This window comes from Sapajus apella, unplaced genomic scaffold, assembly GCF_009761245.1.
Source record: "Sapajus apella isolate SASKATOON/1434 unplaced genomic scaffold, GSC_monkey_1.0 scaffold2, whole genome shotgun sequence".
NCBI classification, from domain to species: domain Eukaryota; kingdom Metazoa; phylum Chordata; class Mammalia; order Primates; family Cebidae; genus Sapajus; species Sapajus apella.
The window spans coordinates 46733255-46752956 of NW_022436942.1; the positions used below are offsets into that span (position 1 = coordinate 46733255).

Sequence of the window (19702 nt, forward strand, 5' to 3'; positions counted from 1 at the left end):
TATTTACTGATAACTTACTACTCATTAGTCACTGTGCTAAATACTTGGGCATACAGCAATAAAATAGACAAGACACTCTGCCCACCTGGACATGGATTCTGTTGTTATTCTTTATCATCCTAGCATTTAATCTAACAGGTAATAGAAGTGAATCTAATTCCTGTAGTCAGAGAGGTTGACTCTATTCAGGTTTCCTAACAGAGAGGAAACACTTAAAACCAGACGTCATCTTTTTTCACTGGATTCTTTCTGGCATGAGCACAAAGCTTCAAATACTGAGTTTTTACCTTTATGTGGTTTTATTAAACTCCATTCATCCTAATTCCGTGGGGGAATTATCAGTTTTTCCCATTTAACTTTATAAACTTTAATTTATATGTGGCCAATTGGCTTATATTAATTTTCTTTTCTTTTTTATGATATTTAAACATTGGTTGTTACTTAGACTTTTGACAAATGAAAACTTAGTAATTGGGTTAAAAAATTTCAAATAAGGAAACAAATTTATTACACTAACTTTGACAGTTACCTGAATTCAACTATTTAAATTTATAATGACTGGAATCATATTAACTAAAACAAAATCTTATATCATATAATGTTTCAATATTAGGAATTTAATGTCTCAAGGTGCCATCATACAGGCAAAAGTGCCACATGAATATTCAAAAGCTATAGGCATGTAACTGACATATAAGGGTAGTTTCAAGCAAATAATAGTTTTAAATTATCTCAGATTTCTTCAGATTAATTCAGTATGTCAAAAATACATGATAGGCTTTTTTACTCCATATTTTAAGTATATAAGATATCTTCCAAGAAAATAGTAAATTTTGGTTCAGCAATGCAAGTTACTGCCATATCTTCCTTCATTCTACTAAAAAGATTAAGCATGTGAAGTACTGTAAATAGTACAATATTTACCTTTATGCATGTGGAATTAAAAAAGAAATAGCAGTCATTCCCAACTTCTGCCATTTTCAACTCTCTTGCTGCTAATCCAATTTTTTTTGAAAAATATATATGTATAAGAATCGTAGAAATGCAAATATAAGAACTATCAGTGTGTAAGAGAGAAAAAGAATATCTTTCTCACAGTCTTTCAGGCTATCAGTAGTATTCCTTTAAAACTGACCTCCTGTTGACAGTATATTACACAATAGATAATTCTTAAAGAAATTTAAATTAGAAGATACCTTCTCTAGCTTTGCAGAAATGTTGAAAGTGGTTGCTAGTAAGCACACAAACTCAAACTTCCAGAATTTTCCTCATTGTTACCTAATCCATTGTTTGCTCATCATAAATGACCTCACATGTAACTGTAGGCTAGTTTACCTGAGTGAACACTGTATTTCCCTTACTCATTAACTAAAAAGGACTAGCAAAAATGAAATAGCATATTTTAATCTTTAAATGTTCTGATTTAATATGGACTATAAACTAGTTTAGACTTTTATAATAGAAAGTAATAAGTATTTCGCAAGTAAACAACTATTTCTAAATCTTCAATTCTGTAGAAGGTTTGGAAATAACACTAAAAATTTGACATAGGTAAATGAGCTATCCATATTCTAAGACAATAAAAACAATTATTTAAATATGTATCTCTGCTATCCATTGATTTGGGAAAAATCATATTCAGATTATGATATATTAATAGGTACTTGAAAATAAATTAGGCTACATAGTCATCTTGTAGCTATATTCCATTTATTTTTTCATCCATCATAAAAAGAGTAATATCTTCTTCCTATAGCAGAAAGGTTTCAGAGTGCTTGAAGGTTTTGAGAATTTGTTGAAAATAAGTGAAGTACTCTGATTCCCAGATGAAACATTTCAATCAGCAGTTATTGATATCTTCCTCTTAGTATCTTTATCAACAAATTAAAACCTAGCAGATATTAATAAAAAATCATAAATGTATTAGTCTGTTTTCATGCTACTGATAAAAACATACCGGAGACTGAGAGAAAAAAGAGGTTTAAATGAACTTACAGTTCCACATGGCTGGGGAGGCCTCAGAATCATGGCAGGAGGTGAAAGGCACTTCTTACACAGTGGTGGCAAGAGAAAATAAGGAAAAAGCAAAAGCGGAAACCCCCTGTAAACCCATCAGATCTCATGAGACTTATTCACTATCACAAGAATGGCATGGGAAAGACCTGTCCCCATGATTCAATTACCTCCCCCTGGCTCCCTCCCACAACACATGGGAATTTTAGGAGATACAATTCAAGTTGAGATTTGGGTAGTGGCATAGCCAACTATATCATTCTGGCACTGGACCCTCCAAATCTCATGTCCTCACATTTCAAAACCAATCATGCCTTCCCAGTAGTTACAAAAGTCTTAACTCATTTCAGCATTAATCCAGAAGTCCACAGTCCAAAGTCTCATCTGAGACAAGGCAAATCCCTTCCACCTATGAGCCTATAAAATCCAAAGCAAGATAGTTGCTTCCTAGAAACAATAGGGGTACAGGTATTGGGTAAATGCAGCCACTCCAAGTGGGAGAAATTGGCCAAAACAAAGGGGTTACAGGCCCCATGCATATCCGAAATCCAGCAGTGCAGTCAAATTTTAAAGCTCAAAAATGATCTTCGGTGCATGCTAGAGCACTAACATATCAGTCAGAGAAGAAAGACTTTCTTCAATTTTTAATCCTGTGACGCCACTTTTAGTACAGTGGCTGGTAGCAACTCCTTGGTAACTCTTCAGAATTATAAGAATTGGGCAAAGTTGATGGCTGCTATCCATCAGAGCGTAAGTCCAGTTTATAACCGTGAATTGATCTTGTGGCTCTCCCCTGATGTGGACTTGTGTTTCTGCCAGAAGCTTTGCTCCAGCTACTAAGGAAGCCAAAGTTTTGGAAATAGAAAGTGCTTGCTAAAAGGTGACTAGATTTGCTACTACTATTCAAAAATAAGTGGAGTGTGGTTTTAGAAGATGAGTATTTCCCAGAAATGACAGAATGTAGGACCTAAAAGGTTCTGTGGCAGTTTGGGAGGTGACAGTTAATAGTTGTGAAAATTGTCTTTGAAACTCATGAAACAAGCTGCTTTTTCGAATGCTTCTGAAGGAACAAAGAAGTCACTGGCACTTGACTGCAAAATGCTAAAAAGGTCCTGGTGCCAACATTATACAGCCAGTATCAGGTGTTTTCTTTTTTGGTAAATCTGGGATGTGATGTGGGAGAGCTTTTTGTGTTTTCCTATGAGAAAAAAGAAAGCAGAAAAGAAAGTAAACACTTTGAAATGGCAAATCTTTTCCATCCTCCCTCCCCTCTGAATCCAGCAATAAAAACTGTGAATTTTTACATTTTAATTTTTTCATTGTCAGTATTCAGCATAACTGTGAACTTTTTAAAGGAGCTGTTTTATTTGTTGGGAACCCCCTTACTATTTAGATATCGCTAAGTGAGATATAATTGCTTAATTTTTCCAAGGGCTAAGTCAGTAATATGCTGGGCAGTTGAATACATGCAGATAAGACAAAGAAATGAGAACTGGGCCTAGTCCAAGCCCAAAAAGGATGAAAGTAAAATCAGAATTCCCCTACAACTTCAGACTAGGGACTACTAAATGCAATGAGATGGAAAGGCTACTATTCCTAAATATTTAGTATTTATTTGATTTAGTCATTGTCCATCTTATCACTTACCCTCAAAATATTCTTTTGAGCAGTAAGTTAAAGCTGTTTTTAGCTCGCAGTTGATTGACTACCAGTACTGAAGCCATTTCAGCTGTTGGACCTCACCTTTAATTAAAATAGAAAAGATTCCTATGAAAAACTTGAGAATGAAATCCTGGTTGTAGTTATTCCTGTACTTCTGGATTAGTCTAAGACTGAACCTTTGCATTCACTCTGGAAAGAACATCAGAACCATTTCGACCATGTTATGCTGCACAATAAGGCGTAGTTCAAACGGTAACTTTTTTTGATCCTAGGTATTTTATTATAGCGTTTTCTGACAGTCTACTGGAAAAGCAGTTTTCATTCTGCTTGGATTCTGGGGATGTCTCTAAATATTTCTAAACTTCTATAGTGCTTCCAGCATGAACTAAAGATAACAGGTAAGTAGGTTTCATTGGAACTGCGTTAAATCGATATCTGAAATGTTCATTGCTTATTATTTAAGCTTATTTAACTTCCAAAGAAATCGTCGGTTAAAACCGAGGTGGCGACGGGGGACGCACGTGGGAACGCACCAGGAACGCATCAGCTTCCGCACTACAACTCCCAGAAGGCGCCGCGGCCAGGAAGCCGCTTCTGGATGGGCGTTCCCGCCCCGAGCTAGGGCTTGGCATGGTTGAGGCGCCGCGGCGGTGGCTGGGCTCGGAGTGTGAGTGGCCTGGCGCCGCGCGTGACAGCTGCAGGGCTTATCCACTCCTGAACTGGACGCCGTTCGAAAGCGCGCCATCCACTCGCACTGCTTGTTGGGCTCATCATGAAGCGCTTGGGCTCCGTGCAGCGGAAAATGCCGTGTGTGTTTGTGACGGAGGTGAAAGAGGAGCCTTCCGCCAAAAGGGATCATCAGGTAAGGAGCAGCGCTGGACAGGCTGGGCGGCCCGCGTGGGCTTCTCCCCGCGGCGCTGGCTCAGTGCGAACCCGGCGAGGGCGGCTGGGCGCGTGAGAACTGCCCTGCAGGCCAGGAGCCTCTGTAGGTTTCCTTGGGGAGGTCTGGGTTGGAAGTCTTATACGTCCTGACTACAAATCCAGGTTCTCGTACTTTTCTTAGTTGTAAGGCAGGGCATTTGCGAGAGAATTTTCCTGATCAGGAGATTCAAACTTGCCCTCGCAGGGAAATGGAAAAACCTCAGGTCAGCACCTTTTGGGGAAACCTTCTAATCAGATAATTGCCTCAGTCCAAGCTTTACTACTTTTCAAAAGTGTGGTGAGAAAGGGGGGATATTGTAAGACTTGCTTTACCTGTTATGTCGGAACCATTGACGGCGTTGACGGTAGCCTAATTAGGTCACTGAAGATCAGACCTCATGTTACCAGTAATTGCTTAATTTATTCTAACTTTGGTGTTCTCATCTCAAGGTTTTCTATTGTAGCAAAGTGTTTTCTATGTAATGTGCCCTTGGTAAATGCTAGTGAGTGAATAATAAATAACCTATATTAAGGCAATTCTTTCATATTGTACTATAAAACGTTGTATTCTGATCAGTAGAATCCCCAGTCATTAGTTGGGTGCTTCCCAAATTTGCTGATTACATACAAAATCCACGTGTCCATTGGAAATCCACCTCACTTGAGTTTCATCACTGGCACTGGCCTTCTCATCTTCTAGACCAAAATGTGTTTAAGGCAGATTGTCCTGTTATCTTTAGTCCCAGCCTGTAGGACCTGACACGTGGTAAGCACTGGATAAATATTTGTTGAATTAAAGAATGAACCCTGGAATCATTTCAGGCCAGTTTTCCATTCACCTTGATGCTTTTTACTTTATAGCATCTGATCTTTTCATTCTTTCTACTGCTGTCACTGCTGTTATAGTTAATATTTCATATCCTGCCCATTGCACTACCTAATTGGTCTTACTCGCCACTCAGTCTGATCATCACCATGTTCTTTCCTCGTCTAAATACCAGCTATTACTCAATGTTTGTAGCAGCAATCAGCCTTTTTTTTTTTTTTTTTTAGCTGTAACAAATAATGCAGTCCATATAAAACATTATCATCTGTGTTAGTATTTCACTCTACTGTGATTTCCAACTTTGTATGTTAGAGGGGAGTAGTTTGTAAAAAATATTCTCCACCAGGGAAAATAAGCAGCCCCTTCTCTTGCCTCTCTGCAATTAAGAACAGCTTACAGTATTGTTTATAGCATAGCATCCACATTCTTAATTATAATTCAGGGCCTCCCACTAATGAGGCTCAGTCTACACTCTATCCTTCTTAAAGTGAATTCTCTGTTTTAGCCATCTGTTTCATCCAGTGAACATATCAACCACAATCCTGTCTCTCATTTTTGCTCAGACTGTTCACTCTGGATCACCTCTAGAATGTTTTTAATTTTTCAAGTCAGTTCTTCTCCATAACATCTTAAATCAACTTAGTCATCTCAGTGATTTCTCCTACCCAGAAATTGTAGAGGGCCACTCAACTGATATTCACTATTTTAATACATGTGCTTTTTTCCCCCAGTAATAGTCTAAAGTCTTGATGACAGGTAGAGAAGGAGAATTTTATGTACCCCTCAGTGTCTTGTGTTGTCCTTTGCACATGTCGATAGCAAAGACGAGATAATTGATTTTTATGGAAGGAATGTTTATATTCATCAGGAGCTCCATGGGGCAATCTTCCCTCCAGGATCTTTGATAAATTTAGATACACACACACTGCTATTAGACCAGACCCTGTGGCTCTTCCTCCCTGGGTTAAATGGATATCCTTTGATATCAGCGTCATAAGTTAGTGAAAACCGGTTATATTTTTAAAGTACTGAATCCCTTCTAGATGGTTATATTTTAAAAGTATTGAATCAGTACTAGAAGGGGCTAATTTGTTAGTTTACCTGGTTGAAATAGTTCATTAGTCTTAAGCCCACACAGCAGTATGTTTATATTGTACAGTGTTGTTTCACTTTGTAAGATGAAGTTACTTCAGATGTAACTATAGAAATGGCCTAAGTCTTCTTCAGCAATGAAAATGAATTATAGATAAAAAGTTGGTAGGAACCCAAGAAACTGTCTTTTTCTCATCCTTGGTGCCCTTTTTTCTTCCTGACAGTAGAAAAATCATAAATATGTCAACAGCTCACTACTGGTAAAGCTGAAAGGGACAAGAAGAGGATACCCTCAAAGCAAACACATTCAAAGAAAAAACAAAAGGCAGGTGATTCTTGGTAGTTTTAAAAGTGAAAATTCTTAGGGGGAAAACATGGAAAAAAGAAAATCAGCTTCAAATCTTGAGTACTCATTGTGCAAGGACTTAGAACTAAAATGGTACTGAAGTAGATGGTATAACATCGCTAATATGGTATAGTGGGCCAACTTGCCCTATCAGTGGAGCTGTATTTACCAGAGTACCAATGTGAGATCTTGCCTAAGAGGCGATGCCAGCAGGTCTTACTCCTTTTTTATATTCTAACTGCATAGTCTAGGACAAGGCCGTTCACAAACTAGATGCCCAAACTTTGTTGAATGAGTTACCACAAAGATTTTTAGATCAATGTAGACTCCTGAATACAACTTTCGAAGTAAACAATTCATCAGACTACATGGGGAAGTCAGGTAACTGTAAGGAAACTGTTGTCAAAGTGAAGCCTAACTCAAGAGTCAAGAGATTTGTTTATATATAGAGGAGATTTTTCTTTTGCCATCTTGAACATTTTTTAAGTAAATAAACCATGGCTGATACAGCTCAGAAATTTAAGTTTGTAGTACTGTCATGTCTAATATAAATCACTATTAATGGTAGGAAACCATCAGGGGGTTAACTTTCCTTTCAAGCAGATAATATATTTTCTAAGAGCATTTGCTAAATGTTATGATGATACATTTGAAGATTTTTAGGATATAAAACTGAATCAAGGATAAAATTGTTCTGAAAATTAAGAAGCTTTTAAAGTCTGTGATCTGTAATGTTTAGACAGAGATGCAAGTTCTGTAACAATGAAGGTATACTAATGATAATTGCTTTATGAAAAGGATGAAAATCACAGTTTAGACAACTTATGCTTATAATAGCAGTTGTTTATCATGATTTTGAGGAGGAAAAACATCTGAAGTTGAGGAGGGAAAAAGGAAATCCAGAAATCCATTTTACTTTGGCTCTTAAAGAAACTTCTGGGTAGCAAATATAAACTGATGTCAGTTAATATTGAGAAAAATGCACTGAAAAAGAGAAAAGAAGTATGCCAAAAGGTTCTTGTGATATATCTGAATGGTGATGAAGTGGGTGATTCATCTATGCCTTTCAACATTTCGTTTACAGATTTTCTATGATGAGCATGTATTAGCTTTGCAAGAAAAAAAGGTTAAAAAAAAAAAACGGCAAAAACAAAGTATGAACTATCTTCCATCTATTTTGTCTGCTTCCTGAGAATTTGACCTGAGACAGGAGTATATTACCACATACTTGCTAAGACTCCTTATGAATCCAGTCTTAATTGAAAAACAAGTTTTGTAGATCACAAAAATGTTTGTGCTTATAAAAAAGGGGGAAGTCTCATGTATTGAACAGTAGATTGATTCTTGGGAAAACTGAAAATTATGACTGAAAGACACTTGTATTGTATACCAGGAACACCTATGGAGTTAACGTTAATTAAACATATAATCTAGTTTTATCTTCACTCAGATCTAGACACAGTGGCTGCCTTACATTCTTCAGACACATCAAAAAACCTCCTGAGTTGGGACCTTTTCTTTTCCTCAGATATTTACATAGTATTCCCTTGCTTCAAATTTGCCAAAGGTTGTCTCCTCAAAGAACGCTTCCCTTTCCACCATATCCAAAATAGCACTTCATCCCTCTTTCCTTTACCCATTTGTTTTTCTCTTTAGCACTTGTTTGTCATACCTAACATATCATGCACTGTGCTGCTTTTGTCTCCCTCATTAAAATACAAGTTTTACCAAAGACAGGTACTTTTTTGTTCACCTCTGTATTTCCAGTGTTGAAGACAATGCTTAATCCATAGTAGGCATTTAGTAAATAATTGTCAGGTATATGATTAAATATACTGAATGCCTGTGCTAGAGTTGCAGTCCTGCAGAGAACAAAGGTGCATAAAGAAATGTAAATAATTACAGAATTCTGTAGAAAATCAGATATTGCTATGATAGCATAGAAGGGAGGGAACAATTCAGAACTTCACAGAAGAAATATTTTCAAATCATTCTGAAGGATGAACAGGAGATCATCCCTTAAAACTAATGAAATTAAGAATATTTCAGGTGAGCATGTGTGCAAAAACATAGAGGCTGTCTATCTTAAATCGGTTTTCTCTCTTTCTTTTTTTAAGCCATTTAAAGTTTTGGCAACTGAAACTATAAGTCACAAGGCATTAGATGCAGATATATACAGTGCAATTCCAACAGAAAAAGTGGATGGAACATGTTGTTATGTTACTACCTATAAAGGTAAAATAAAACTATAATATTTACTATAAATATACTTATTTTTCTTAATCACTTTATAGACTATATGATATGAGGCATTTGCCCTTCATAAACCCTTGGAAACCCAAGTATAGTAGCAAAACAGAAAGGTCACAATTGTTATAGTTTACCTAAATCACTATTGTACTTTCTTCTTTGGGAAAAGAAGGTAACCTAAAACATTTACCTAATACTCATTAAGGGCACAGGCAGTATGGTGCTTGATATATCTCCAGTTTGTACAAGTAGCCTCTCCATTTCACAGATAAGAAAAATGAGGCCGGGTGTGGTGACTCATGCCTGTAATCCCAGCACTTTGGGAGGCCAAGGTGGGTGGATCACCTGAGGTCAAGAGTTTCAGACCAGCCTGGCCAATATGGCGAAACCCTGCCTCTACTGAAAATACAAAAATAAGATGGGCATGATGGTGCATGCCTGTAATCCCAGCTACAAGGGAGGCTGAGGCAGGAGAATTGCTTGAACCCAGAGGCAGAGGCTATAGTGAGCCAAGATCGCGCCATTGCACTCTAGCCTAGAGGACAAGAGAGAGACTTTATTTCAAAAAAAGAAAAGAAAAATGAGGTTCAGTGAACTTAAAAAATTTATCCAAGACCGTATAGTGACTGAGTGACTGAACTGTCAGTGGGATCTATGTTTGTGGGACCCTTAAGCTTGTTCTTCCTGCATTGATTCCAGTGGCTTTATTACTTTTGGCAGTGTCTCTAATTAATTTCATTTTAATGTATTTTAAAAGAAATGCAAATAGAAATTGTCAGTCATTTTAAGAAGAAATGTATGGAAAAGAGATTTTTTGTGATTATTTTTGGATGGTGAGACTACCTTTCACTTCCAGAAAAAAAACAGCATCTGGACACATTCCTTGGGCATTAAATAGGCGTCTGGACACATTCCTTGTATCAGGAAATTCATGAAATGCAGTAAAATAAATTTTACTGTGCTAAAATGTACATAATATCTGCCATCTGAACCATTTTAAGTATGCAGTTCAGTGGCAATAAGTATGTTTACATTGTTGTGCTACTGTCACCACCCTCCATCTCAAGAACTGTTTTCATCTTATAAAACTGAAATGCTACCCATGAAACAACAACTCCTTATTCTTCTACCACGCCCCGTGTAACCAGCATTCTACTTTCTGTCTCTATGAATTTGACTACTCTAGGTACTTCATATAAGTAGAATCATACAGTGTTTATTTTTTGTGACTGGCTTATTTCACTTAGCATAATGTCCTTAAGGTTCGTTCATGTTGGTAGTATGTATCAGAATTTCACTCCTTTTTAAAGGAATGGAATTAATATTCCATTGCATGTATCTAGCACATTTTGTTTATCCAGTCAACCATTGGTGGACAGTTGGGTTGCTTTCATCTTTTGACTATTACAAATAATGCCACTGTAAACAGATGTGAACAGATATCTGAGGCTATCCTCCCAGTTCTTGTGGGTATATATATCAGTGGAATTACTGGATCATATGGAAATTCTAATTTAATTTTTTGAAGAGCAACCATACAGTTTTGCATAGTGGTCACAACTATTTACATTTCTACCAACAGTGCACAAAGGTTCCAGTTTTTCAGTTTCCTCACCAGCACTTACTTTCTGCCTTTCTCTGTTTGGGTTGTTTTTGTTTTTGGGTAGTAACCATTCTAATGGATGTAAATGAATTGCATTTTTACGTTTACTGGTAAAAAAGAAACAAAAGGTCCAGTGAACCAGAAATGATAATATAATAGAGTTTTAATCTGGTTCTTCATATTACTTATCTGGATAGCTAAAAAGCAGTACAGAATATCAGGACCAACGTATAGCAGTTTCTTTATAAACCCTGGATTTGTATATTTGAGAAAACTGTAAAAGATTTTTCAGACATTGATGTCTATTAAGAAACTATACTGTGTATCACTATGCATGATGATGGCAATTACTGGGTTAGAATTTAACTGCTAAAGTAAGTCACAGAACGCAAAGTGACAATGCTTACAAATCCACATTTATTACTGCTAAAGGATACACAATATACCAGTGGTATTAAAAGTAAAGATGTGTATTACAGCCAAGGACTGTCTCACAGCAAGGAATATGGAGAAGCCAGGTAAAAGCTACTATACTTCAAAGCTGCTTTGAAGCCTTGGCAGGACACATTTTCTCAGATCAGGAACCACTTACGTGTTCAGACAAACACCTTGGAACCAGGGAATGCAAAATGGAGTTACAGCTGGGGATTTTTATATATTTGCTGGTCATGTAGGTAGGCATGTTGCTGCTAAGTAACCAGCTTCAGCAGTGGAGCCCATCAGGGGTCTCAGACCAGGTGCAAGCTATCAGTCTCACTCTTACTAATAAAGAACACTAGCACAGTACCCTGCAGCTCCTCAGATCCACGAGTACAAATCAACATTATTAGTATTTTCATACCTTGATCAGGGGTCAGTGCAATGCAAAACAGCTCAGCCTGATTCCAGCTGTGTCAGAATTAACCTTTAAAGCACAGTGTAATGTTTGGGGGGTGGTGGTGAATACAGTTATCTGGTTATGTTTCCATTTTGTAGAGGTAGCTTCAGTTGTCCGTAAATGCTGCTTACTCTTAAAATATGAATATGCAATGCCCTTATAAAAATATCATATATTTACTTTTTGTCTCCTGCCCTCATTCTTTAACCAGAGAAGTGAGTCTCATAGCATCAAGTACTGCTAGGTGGTATATATTCTTATATTGCATGTTTCCCTTTAGCTTCTTTGAGAAATTAGCCTCCTGTTTATTGAAAAATTCTATTCTGAAATGTCTTTCAAGATAAGTTTTGTTTACTTCATTCTTTTCCTTTTGTTATTACTTTTTTAGATCAACCATACCTTTGGGCCCGACTAGATAGAAAACCCAACAAACAAGCTGAAAAAAGATTTAAAAATTTTCTACATTCAAAAGGAAACCCAAAAGGTTAGTTTTTAACTTTTCATGTTTAAATAGCTGAAATCTGTGGCGTATTTATTGCTATGGTATTTCTGTACATTATATCTTTCTGTATAATTTAAGCAATTTAGAATACTTTTATATATAAAAAGGATATTATTGAAAAATATTGTAAAATATTTTCCTATTTGTCACTCTATGAGTCTATTAAAACATACAAATTACTACATATATATTGAAGTGAGTGACATTTTGTGTAAGAAACAAATATGTAATTTTATAAATCAAGTGTAATTAAAATCTCAGGAAATTAATATCTTTAATTATTAAAATGCTTTTAAATATCTGTAGTAGATATATACACTCATTGTATACACATTAATGTATTTATATTTGTATTCATAGTATATTAAAAATTCATGAATCTAATACTTAATGGAATGTTGGTTACTTTAGTTAGACTGTTAAATACTGTATACAAATGGTGTATATGAAATTGAATATTTAAAGTGTTAGTATTCTAACGGTAAGTACAGTCACATTGTGGTGATAATGGAGAATAATTGCATCATCCCTGATATGAGGTTTTAGTAGCTGTTCCCATTTTGATTCTGTTTAGTATTTTATGTTTTTTAAAGTATCACCGCATATAACATTATCTCTTTTTAGAATTTTTTTGGAACGTTGAGGAGGACTTCAAACCAGCTCCAGAGTGCTGGATACCAGCAAAGGAAATAGAACAAATAAATGGAAACCCAGTGCCTGATGAAAATGGACACATTCCTGGTACCATGATATCTCTTCTAATGCAGTTTTGCGTTTACTAGTATAATTATCAAAATATCCATTCAATCAGAAATTCTAGAATTTAATTTTTATCTGGTTCTTCATTAGTATGTAGAGCACAAAATTTCTAAATCAAATTTATGTAAAGTCCTACAGTTTATATCAAAGATGCTTCATATCAAGAATGTCCTCTTAGATTTAGAATCTTTTCTAAGATGGCCATTTTTTACTAGCTGTGACAATAAAGCATCTAATGAGAATAGCCTGGAGGCCAGGTGCAGTGTCTCATATCTGTAATCCTAGCACTTTGGGAGGCTGAGGTGGATGGATTGCTTGAAACCAGTTTAAGACAAACCTGGACAACATAGTGAAACCGTGTCTCTACAAAAAATACAAAAAATTAGCTGGGCATGGCAGTGTGCACTTGTAGTCTCAGCTACTCAGGTGACTAATACGGGAATCACCTGAGCCCTGGAAATTGAGGCTGCAGCGAACCATGATCGTGCCCCTGCACTATAGCCTGAGCATTGGACTGTGACCTTGTCTCAAAAAAACAAGAAGAGGGAATAGCTTTCAGGTTCTTGTCAGGATAGATGAGATGATCTAGTCTGAAATGAGATTTCAAGAAGTGTCTATACCATTAGGGATAACAAATAGTATATGTGCATGCGTGTGTGTGTATGTATGTGTGTGTGTGTGTGTGTGTGTGTGTGTGTGTGTGTAGATCCCAGAGTATCTCAGAGGGAGTTAAAAAGTTGTCTCATAAGTTGTTTTTCTTGGGATGGGAAAATTTTGCAAAGGTATGCTGAATAGAAAGGTATCCCAAATTAAGGTTATGGGTTCTCAACTGGCATGTCTTGAGTGCCCATTATGTGCAAAGTCCTCTTAGTTTCTGGTAATACAAAAATGCAGGTCAGAAGCCTTGTCCTCAATGATCTTTAGTTAGACAGCAGGAGAAATCAACCAATAGTAGTATGATTTAAGAACTACCAGGAATGAACACATCAGGTACCACTGGAGAAAAGAGGAGGAATTGCTCATTCAGCTTGTGTTTAAGAGGGAAGATCAGCTTAGGCAAACTCCCAGGAAGAGGAGAGGGTATGGGGTATTTTGGATATTTTATGTAACACTTCATTGCAGCTGGAATGTTCAGGGTATATGACATCATGAAGTGGCTATAAAAGTTGAGGCTGGGCCAGGCGCAGTGGCTCACACCTGTAATTGCAGCACTTTGGGAGGCTGAGGTGGGCAGATCACCTGAGGTCAGGAGTTCGAGACCAGCCTGACCAACATGGAGAGACCCCCCCATCTCTACTAAAAATACAAAAAATTTGCCGAGCATGGTGGTATATGCCTGTAATCCCAGCTACTCGGGAGGCTGAGGCAGGAGAATCGCTTGAATCCAGGAGGGAAAGGTTGCGGTGAGCCGAGATCATGCCATTGTACTCCAGCCTGGGCAACAGGAGCAAAACTCCATCTCAAAAAAAAAAAAAAACAAAAAGTTGAGGCTAGAAGTTTGGTGGGCTCAGATCTTAAAGGCCCTTTTATTCTATCTAAAGGAGTTTCAAGTTTATCCTGAACATAATCATTTTTAATCAGTGGTACAGCAAAACTAAATTTAAGTTTTACAAGCAGAACTATGACAAAAGTGGGTTGGATTTCACTGGAGGCTAGCAGACCAGCAAAGAAGTAATCTAGGGTGAATAATGAAGGGAGCCAGTTCTGGCAACAAGAATGAGAAGGGTAACAGCAATAACATTCAATAAACATGGCATCAATAAATTGTTCAGTATATATTGGAACAGTTTAATGAACTTGGAACACTTACTGCATTATATCCATTGTCCCAGAAGCTTGAGAGAAGGTAGAGAGAAAACTTATTTTATAAAAAAATTTTGAGGGCTATGTCTTAGTATAGTGCTCAGTTCTTACTAAGGGTGAATTTTCTAGTAAGAGAATGTTATGTGGTGCTCTGTAGTGAATAACAGGTTAGTTCTATAGAACAAAAAATGAACCTTTAGGATTTTTAAAAAAGTAATAAACTGTTAACTTTCCCATTGATTTTTAAAGTAATATATCTTTGTGATAGACACCCAGAAAACATGGGAAATTTACAATAAAAATAGAAATTACCTGTAGTTTCAATCCAAAGAAAAATGATGTAATAAAAAATAATTTTCTTCTTTATATGATAGGTTGGGTACCAGTAGAAAAAAACAACAAACAGTATTGCTGGCACTCCTCTGTAGTTAATTATGAATTTGAAATTGCCCTGGTACTAAAACATCATCCTGATGATTCTGGACTTTTGGAAATTAGTGCAGTGCCACTATCAGATCTCTTAGAACAAACACTGGAGCTCATAGGAACAAATATCAATGGAAACCCATATGGTGAGTGAAGCCTTTTTCTTGTTCAGTTACAGTAACTTGTCATTCATAGAGAACTTTCTAGGGTCAATTTAAAAAACATACCCACGCCAAAGAAACGACTAACAAATTTGAGTTAGTTTCCTAGGATTATACCCATTTCTGTTTACATTCATAGAAAAAACCATTTTATTAATCCAAAAGGTTGATTTTTATCCTTATTCTTTCCTGTGATAATATTACACAACTTTGTATGAAAAGTAATGACTCAGGTGTCATTACTTGCTTTTTAAAATTCAGGTGAGTTGAGTCAATTGATGAAAATGCACTTTTCTTGGTTATTATAGCATCAATTTGAATAGCCAGGGTTTAAAGTAAGTAAAGAATGGCAATGAATACCATGTCAAGTATCAAAATATATATCATGATGAATTGTGTGCAAGTCCTGAGAGCACTGTGGGTTACCTTGCTGACAAGGGGATGGGAAGACAGACCTAAAGACACTAAAGCTGTAATAGGAAAATCTATGTAGAGATCGAAAGTAGACTTCCAGGTGTAAAGAAGCTAAGATGGTAGTTAGACAAGTTATCAGAGATGCAGTACAGCTCTTTAGCAAACATTGAAGAATAGTTTAATGTGGCTAGTGCCACACTGGTACCAAAGTTTGGTAGGCTTTTTTCTGCAAAATGCCAGATTAGGTATTTTAAGTTTTATGGGCCACTCTTCTGAAAGGAGGTACAGACTATACTTACATGAGTGGGTGTGGCTATGTTCCATGGAAACTATTTACCAAAAAAAAAAGGTCTAGACTTGGCCTGCAGGTCATAGTTTGCTGAACCTTAGTGGAGAGTACAAAAAGGTGGAATTTAGACTTATTGGAATAAGGTGCCAATGCACTTCGGTTGTATTCTTTTTAAGGAACCAACCAGCCTTTCTACCTTTATTCCTAAGTGCTTCAAAAGACTTTTTATTTGGAGAGGTACATTTTCTCATTCTTTCTGTAAGTTCCTTTAAATGAATATGGCTAATGGCAAATTTTTCCACTTAGGGTTAGGGAGCAAGAAACATCCATTACATCTTCTTATACCACATGGAGCATTTCAAATAAGAAATTTACCTTCATTGAAGCACAATCATCTCTTGTCCTGGTTTGAAGGTTGCAAAGAGGGTAAAATTGAAGGAATAGTATGGCATTGCAGTGATGGCTGTTTAATAAAGGTAATGACAAAAATAGCTCAAGTGGGGTTATGTCATCTTATATGCCTACAACAAAGAAGAAGTGATACTAAAATTATCTCTACAAATGGCAGCAATTCTTATTTGTAGTCAAGAAATTTAATTTTCTCATCTCACATACCACCAATTTTTAAGTGGTAAAACAGTGTTTCCCAGTGTGTATTGTGTGAGGCATTGATCCTAACAGGTGTGCTTCATAATTAAAGTGATAACTATATATATCCCTTGCGAGGAAATTTGTTTTGCACAGTAGTGCTCTCTGTCACACCTTGTACTAACCTAATTTAACTCGGCATCTTCCAGACTTGAATATAGAATTTGTTGAGTAAAGAGTGCCAAGGTAATAGTTGATATATACAGAATGAATTATCTTATACTTTGTTCCCTTTCTGTCTCCTGGACTTGTCTATTTGACTTCTTACAGGCATCTGAAATTCATAATATTCAAAACTGGACCTAGTTGTAACTCTCTGATTCTACATAATTCACTGAAGTAAAAACTTGGATATTAATTTTAACCCCTCTTTTCATTATTTCATACATCCAGTTATCAGTTCCTAACAGTTCTAATCTGTGTACTTCTTCTCAACCAATTAACTGTTAATTTTAATTCAAGCCAAGATTCATGCTTTAAGTATCATATCAGTGTCACTCTCCAAAAACAGAATCTTTCAGTTTTAGTCCTGTCTTCTCCATTCTTCACAAATGAATGAGCTATTACTTTCCTGCATAAATCTGTTCAGTTACATTAAGTATTCATGATCTGGCCCCTGCTTAACTTCCCAGAACTGCTCTTCATCTCTACCCCCACAAACACACTGACATTGTGTTTCCTCTAACCATGTTTACATGATTGCAGTAGCAAAAAACCTCCATCACATAACATTCCCTTCAATTAGAATGCCTCCTTTCCCACATTTTTCAGGTAGCTAGTCTGTAGTCAGCAACAGACTCTATGATTCTTAAAATTGTTATGGAGCCCCTGATTATGTTCCTGGCATGTTTCCAGATGCTGGACATACATAGTCAACCAGGTGTCTGCCTTCATGAACTCACATTCTAATGGGGAAGATAGACAATAAACAAATATGTAATATGTCAGGAGAAGAACAGGTATTAAAAAAAAAAAAAAAACAGGGTAAGATAAAGTAGAGCCTTACACAGTGCCTGGCAGATTAGTAAGCACTTAAATAAATATTTCTAAGTGAATGAAAATAGTATCTGTATGCTAAAGCTAATACCTTTTTTCTCTTTCCAGGTCCATCGCCATCATCTTGGCTTATGCTGGCCAATTCCAGATACTTACATGAATTCAAGACCAGTTATTATCAACATGAACCTGAACAAATGTGACTCTGCCTTTGATATTAAGTGTTTGTTTAATCATTTTTCAAAAATAGATAATCAGAAATTTGCTAGACTCAAAGATATAATATTTGATGTATAAAATACAAATAAAATAAGTTTATTATCGCTATATTCTAATCTTGGATATTCTACCATGTTTAAAAATATTTCAAGGTTTCTATTCATTATGAAACATCAATTTGTCTTCTACCATTTGTGAAGAAATGAATTTTCCAGTTTCAAATACCTGTTCAAAATTTTATTCAAAACCAGCAAATTAATTTTAATCTCTTGCCATAAAAATATAAGTAACAGTGAACGCCTAAACTTGTACAAAGGCTGGAGCTGGATTCTCTCCACTATAACTGAGTGGTAATTTAAAGGCAACAACTAAACCAACAATTTAATGTCATTAATTTTCAAAATTAAATAGTTGAAGCTCAATTTGATTTTGCTAGATATTTAACAAAACATATGGCTCAGCCTCATAACCTAGATGTCTATATGTCTACACCTGTATTTATATATATTATAGTTATGATTTGAGAATCTTAACACATGTATAAATAAGTATATATAAACTCCCAATTTTAAATATTAAAATTGCTGAATTTACCCTCATACTCTTTAAAAAAACTTAAAACATTATGAATGTAGAGAAATTCACCAGAGCTCATTGCCTATTTGATGGCCCTAATTTATTCTAAGTCTTCAAATATATACTTTTATAATAAGTTGAAAATTTCATATAATTTTGTTTATTAAGAATTCCAATCTAAGTATAAAGGTACAAGGTAGTGAGAAGGAAATACTACAGTTCAGAGAATTGCTTATTTCCGGGTAGATTTTAACTTATGAAGTTAATAAATAGTTAAATGAAACGAATAGGTGACCTTTAGAAAATGGGGAAATTAACAGGACTTTCTTCTTCATCTTCAAACTCTTCAGAAGCAGCAACAGGGCTAGTTAATTCAACTCCCAATTGTTCTGAAAGTTTTTTTACCTTCTCTTCCAGGAGAATATTCTTCTTTACTTCTTCCTTGTAATTATACTTAAGATCTTCAATTTCTTCGAAAAATGAAGGATCAAAATTTTCCAGTTCTTTTTTCAGCTTTTTAATTTCCTCCTAACAGAAATATTATCTTTAAAAGTTGCTTATAGGAAAATACATATTTTAGATTTGAACTAAGATTAACTGTAAATATGAAAGCCAAAGTATTCCTGAATGGTCAGCTACAGCTATAAAGGCAGAAGAATTAAGATTTCTATTTGTTCCATTGTACAGTGTAAATAACTGTTGTTAACTGTCAAGTCCAATTATCTATTCTGCAAGTTGTGTTCTAGTCTTTGACTAAAACTTATCATCTCTTATAGTGGGATTTAATATTTCTCTAAAAGCATATAAGATCCTCTGAATATAGCAATCAATCAAAAAGATTTTGTGATTCATAATATTTAAGTTAGTCTGGTTAAGAGTTTTGGTTTAGACTTCATTTATATTTTCTTTACAAATATCTAATTTTTAATGAATAATGATCAACTTTTTATAAAGTTATTAATATCAGGGAAACCTCTGGGACTTCTGGTGAAGAAAGAATTCAAGCCTTAGTGACTATTTAGAATAGCCAGTGATCACTAGCTAATTCTCATATCCATGCCTTTTTGTCCTGTTTACAGTCTTAAAAGAGGTAAAACATAGCAAATATTTTTTAAGGGAACTATATCCTTAAGATTCTTGAAAAGAATTTCAAAAGAAACTAAAGACACTGTTGCCAATGTGACCCAAAACTTAAGAACATACTAATGGCATATATTTGTTACAATTAAATAAATTTACTATTTAATCCTACTTGTTGAGTCTGAATTTTTTGTTACCTCTTATTTAATAAATATGTTAAGAATAGTCAGATGAACATA

At 35.6% G+C, this 19702-nt stretch overlaps 2 protein-coding genes across 3 annotated transcripts in view; one reads left to right on the forward strand and one right to left on the reverse strand.

Moving 5' to 3' along the window:
* The first annotated feature begins 4287 nt into the window (after positions 1–4287).
* On the forward strand, positions 4288–19634 carry CUNH12orf29 (chromosome unknown C12orf29 homolog). 2 transcript variants are annotated; one of them, XM_032297167.1, is made up of 7 exons: positions 4288–4537; positions 8978–9095; positions 11979–12074; positions 12717–12833; positions 15029–15226; positions 16251–16420; positions 17697–19634. In XM_032297167.1, the coding sequence occupies exons 1-7, from the start codon at positions 4448–4450 to the stop codon at positions 17883–17885; spliced, it is 978 nt and encodes a 325-aa protein (XP_032153058.1). In that variant the 5' UTR covers positions 4288–4447; the 3' UTR covers positions 17886–19634. The 2 variants fall into 2 exon arrangements, with proteins under 2 accessions (XP_032153058.1, XP_032153068.1); XM_032297177.1 differs by lacking the exons at positions 8978–9095; positions 15029–15226 and having other exon boundaries at positions 4291–4537.
* CEP290 (centrosomal protein 290) overlaps positions 18521–19702 on the reverse strand; it is a 90045-nt gene continuing 88863 nt past the window's right edge. Inside the window, exon 55 of the mRNA XM_032297149.1 lies at positions 18521–18911. Coding sequence (XP_032153040.1) covers positions 18681–18911 — 231 coding nt within the window. The 3' untranslated portion in view covers positions 18521–18680. The remainder of the gene's footprint in view (positions 18912–19702) is intronic.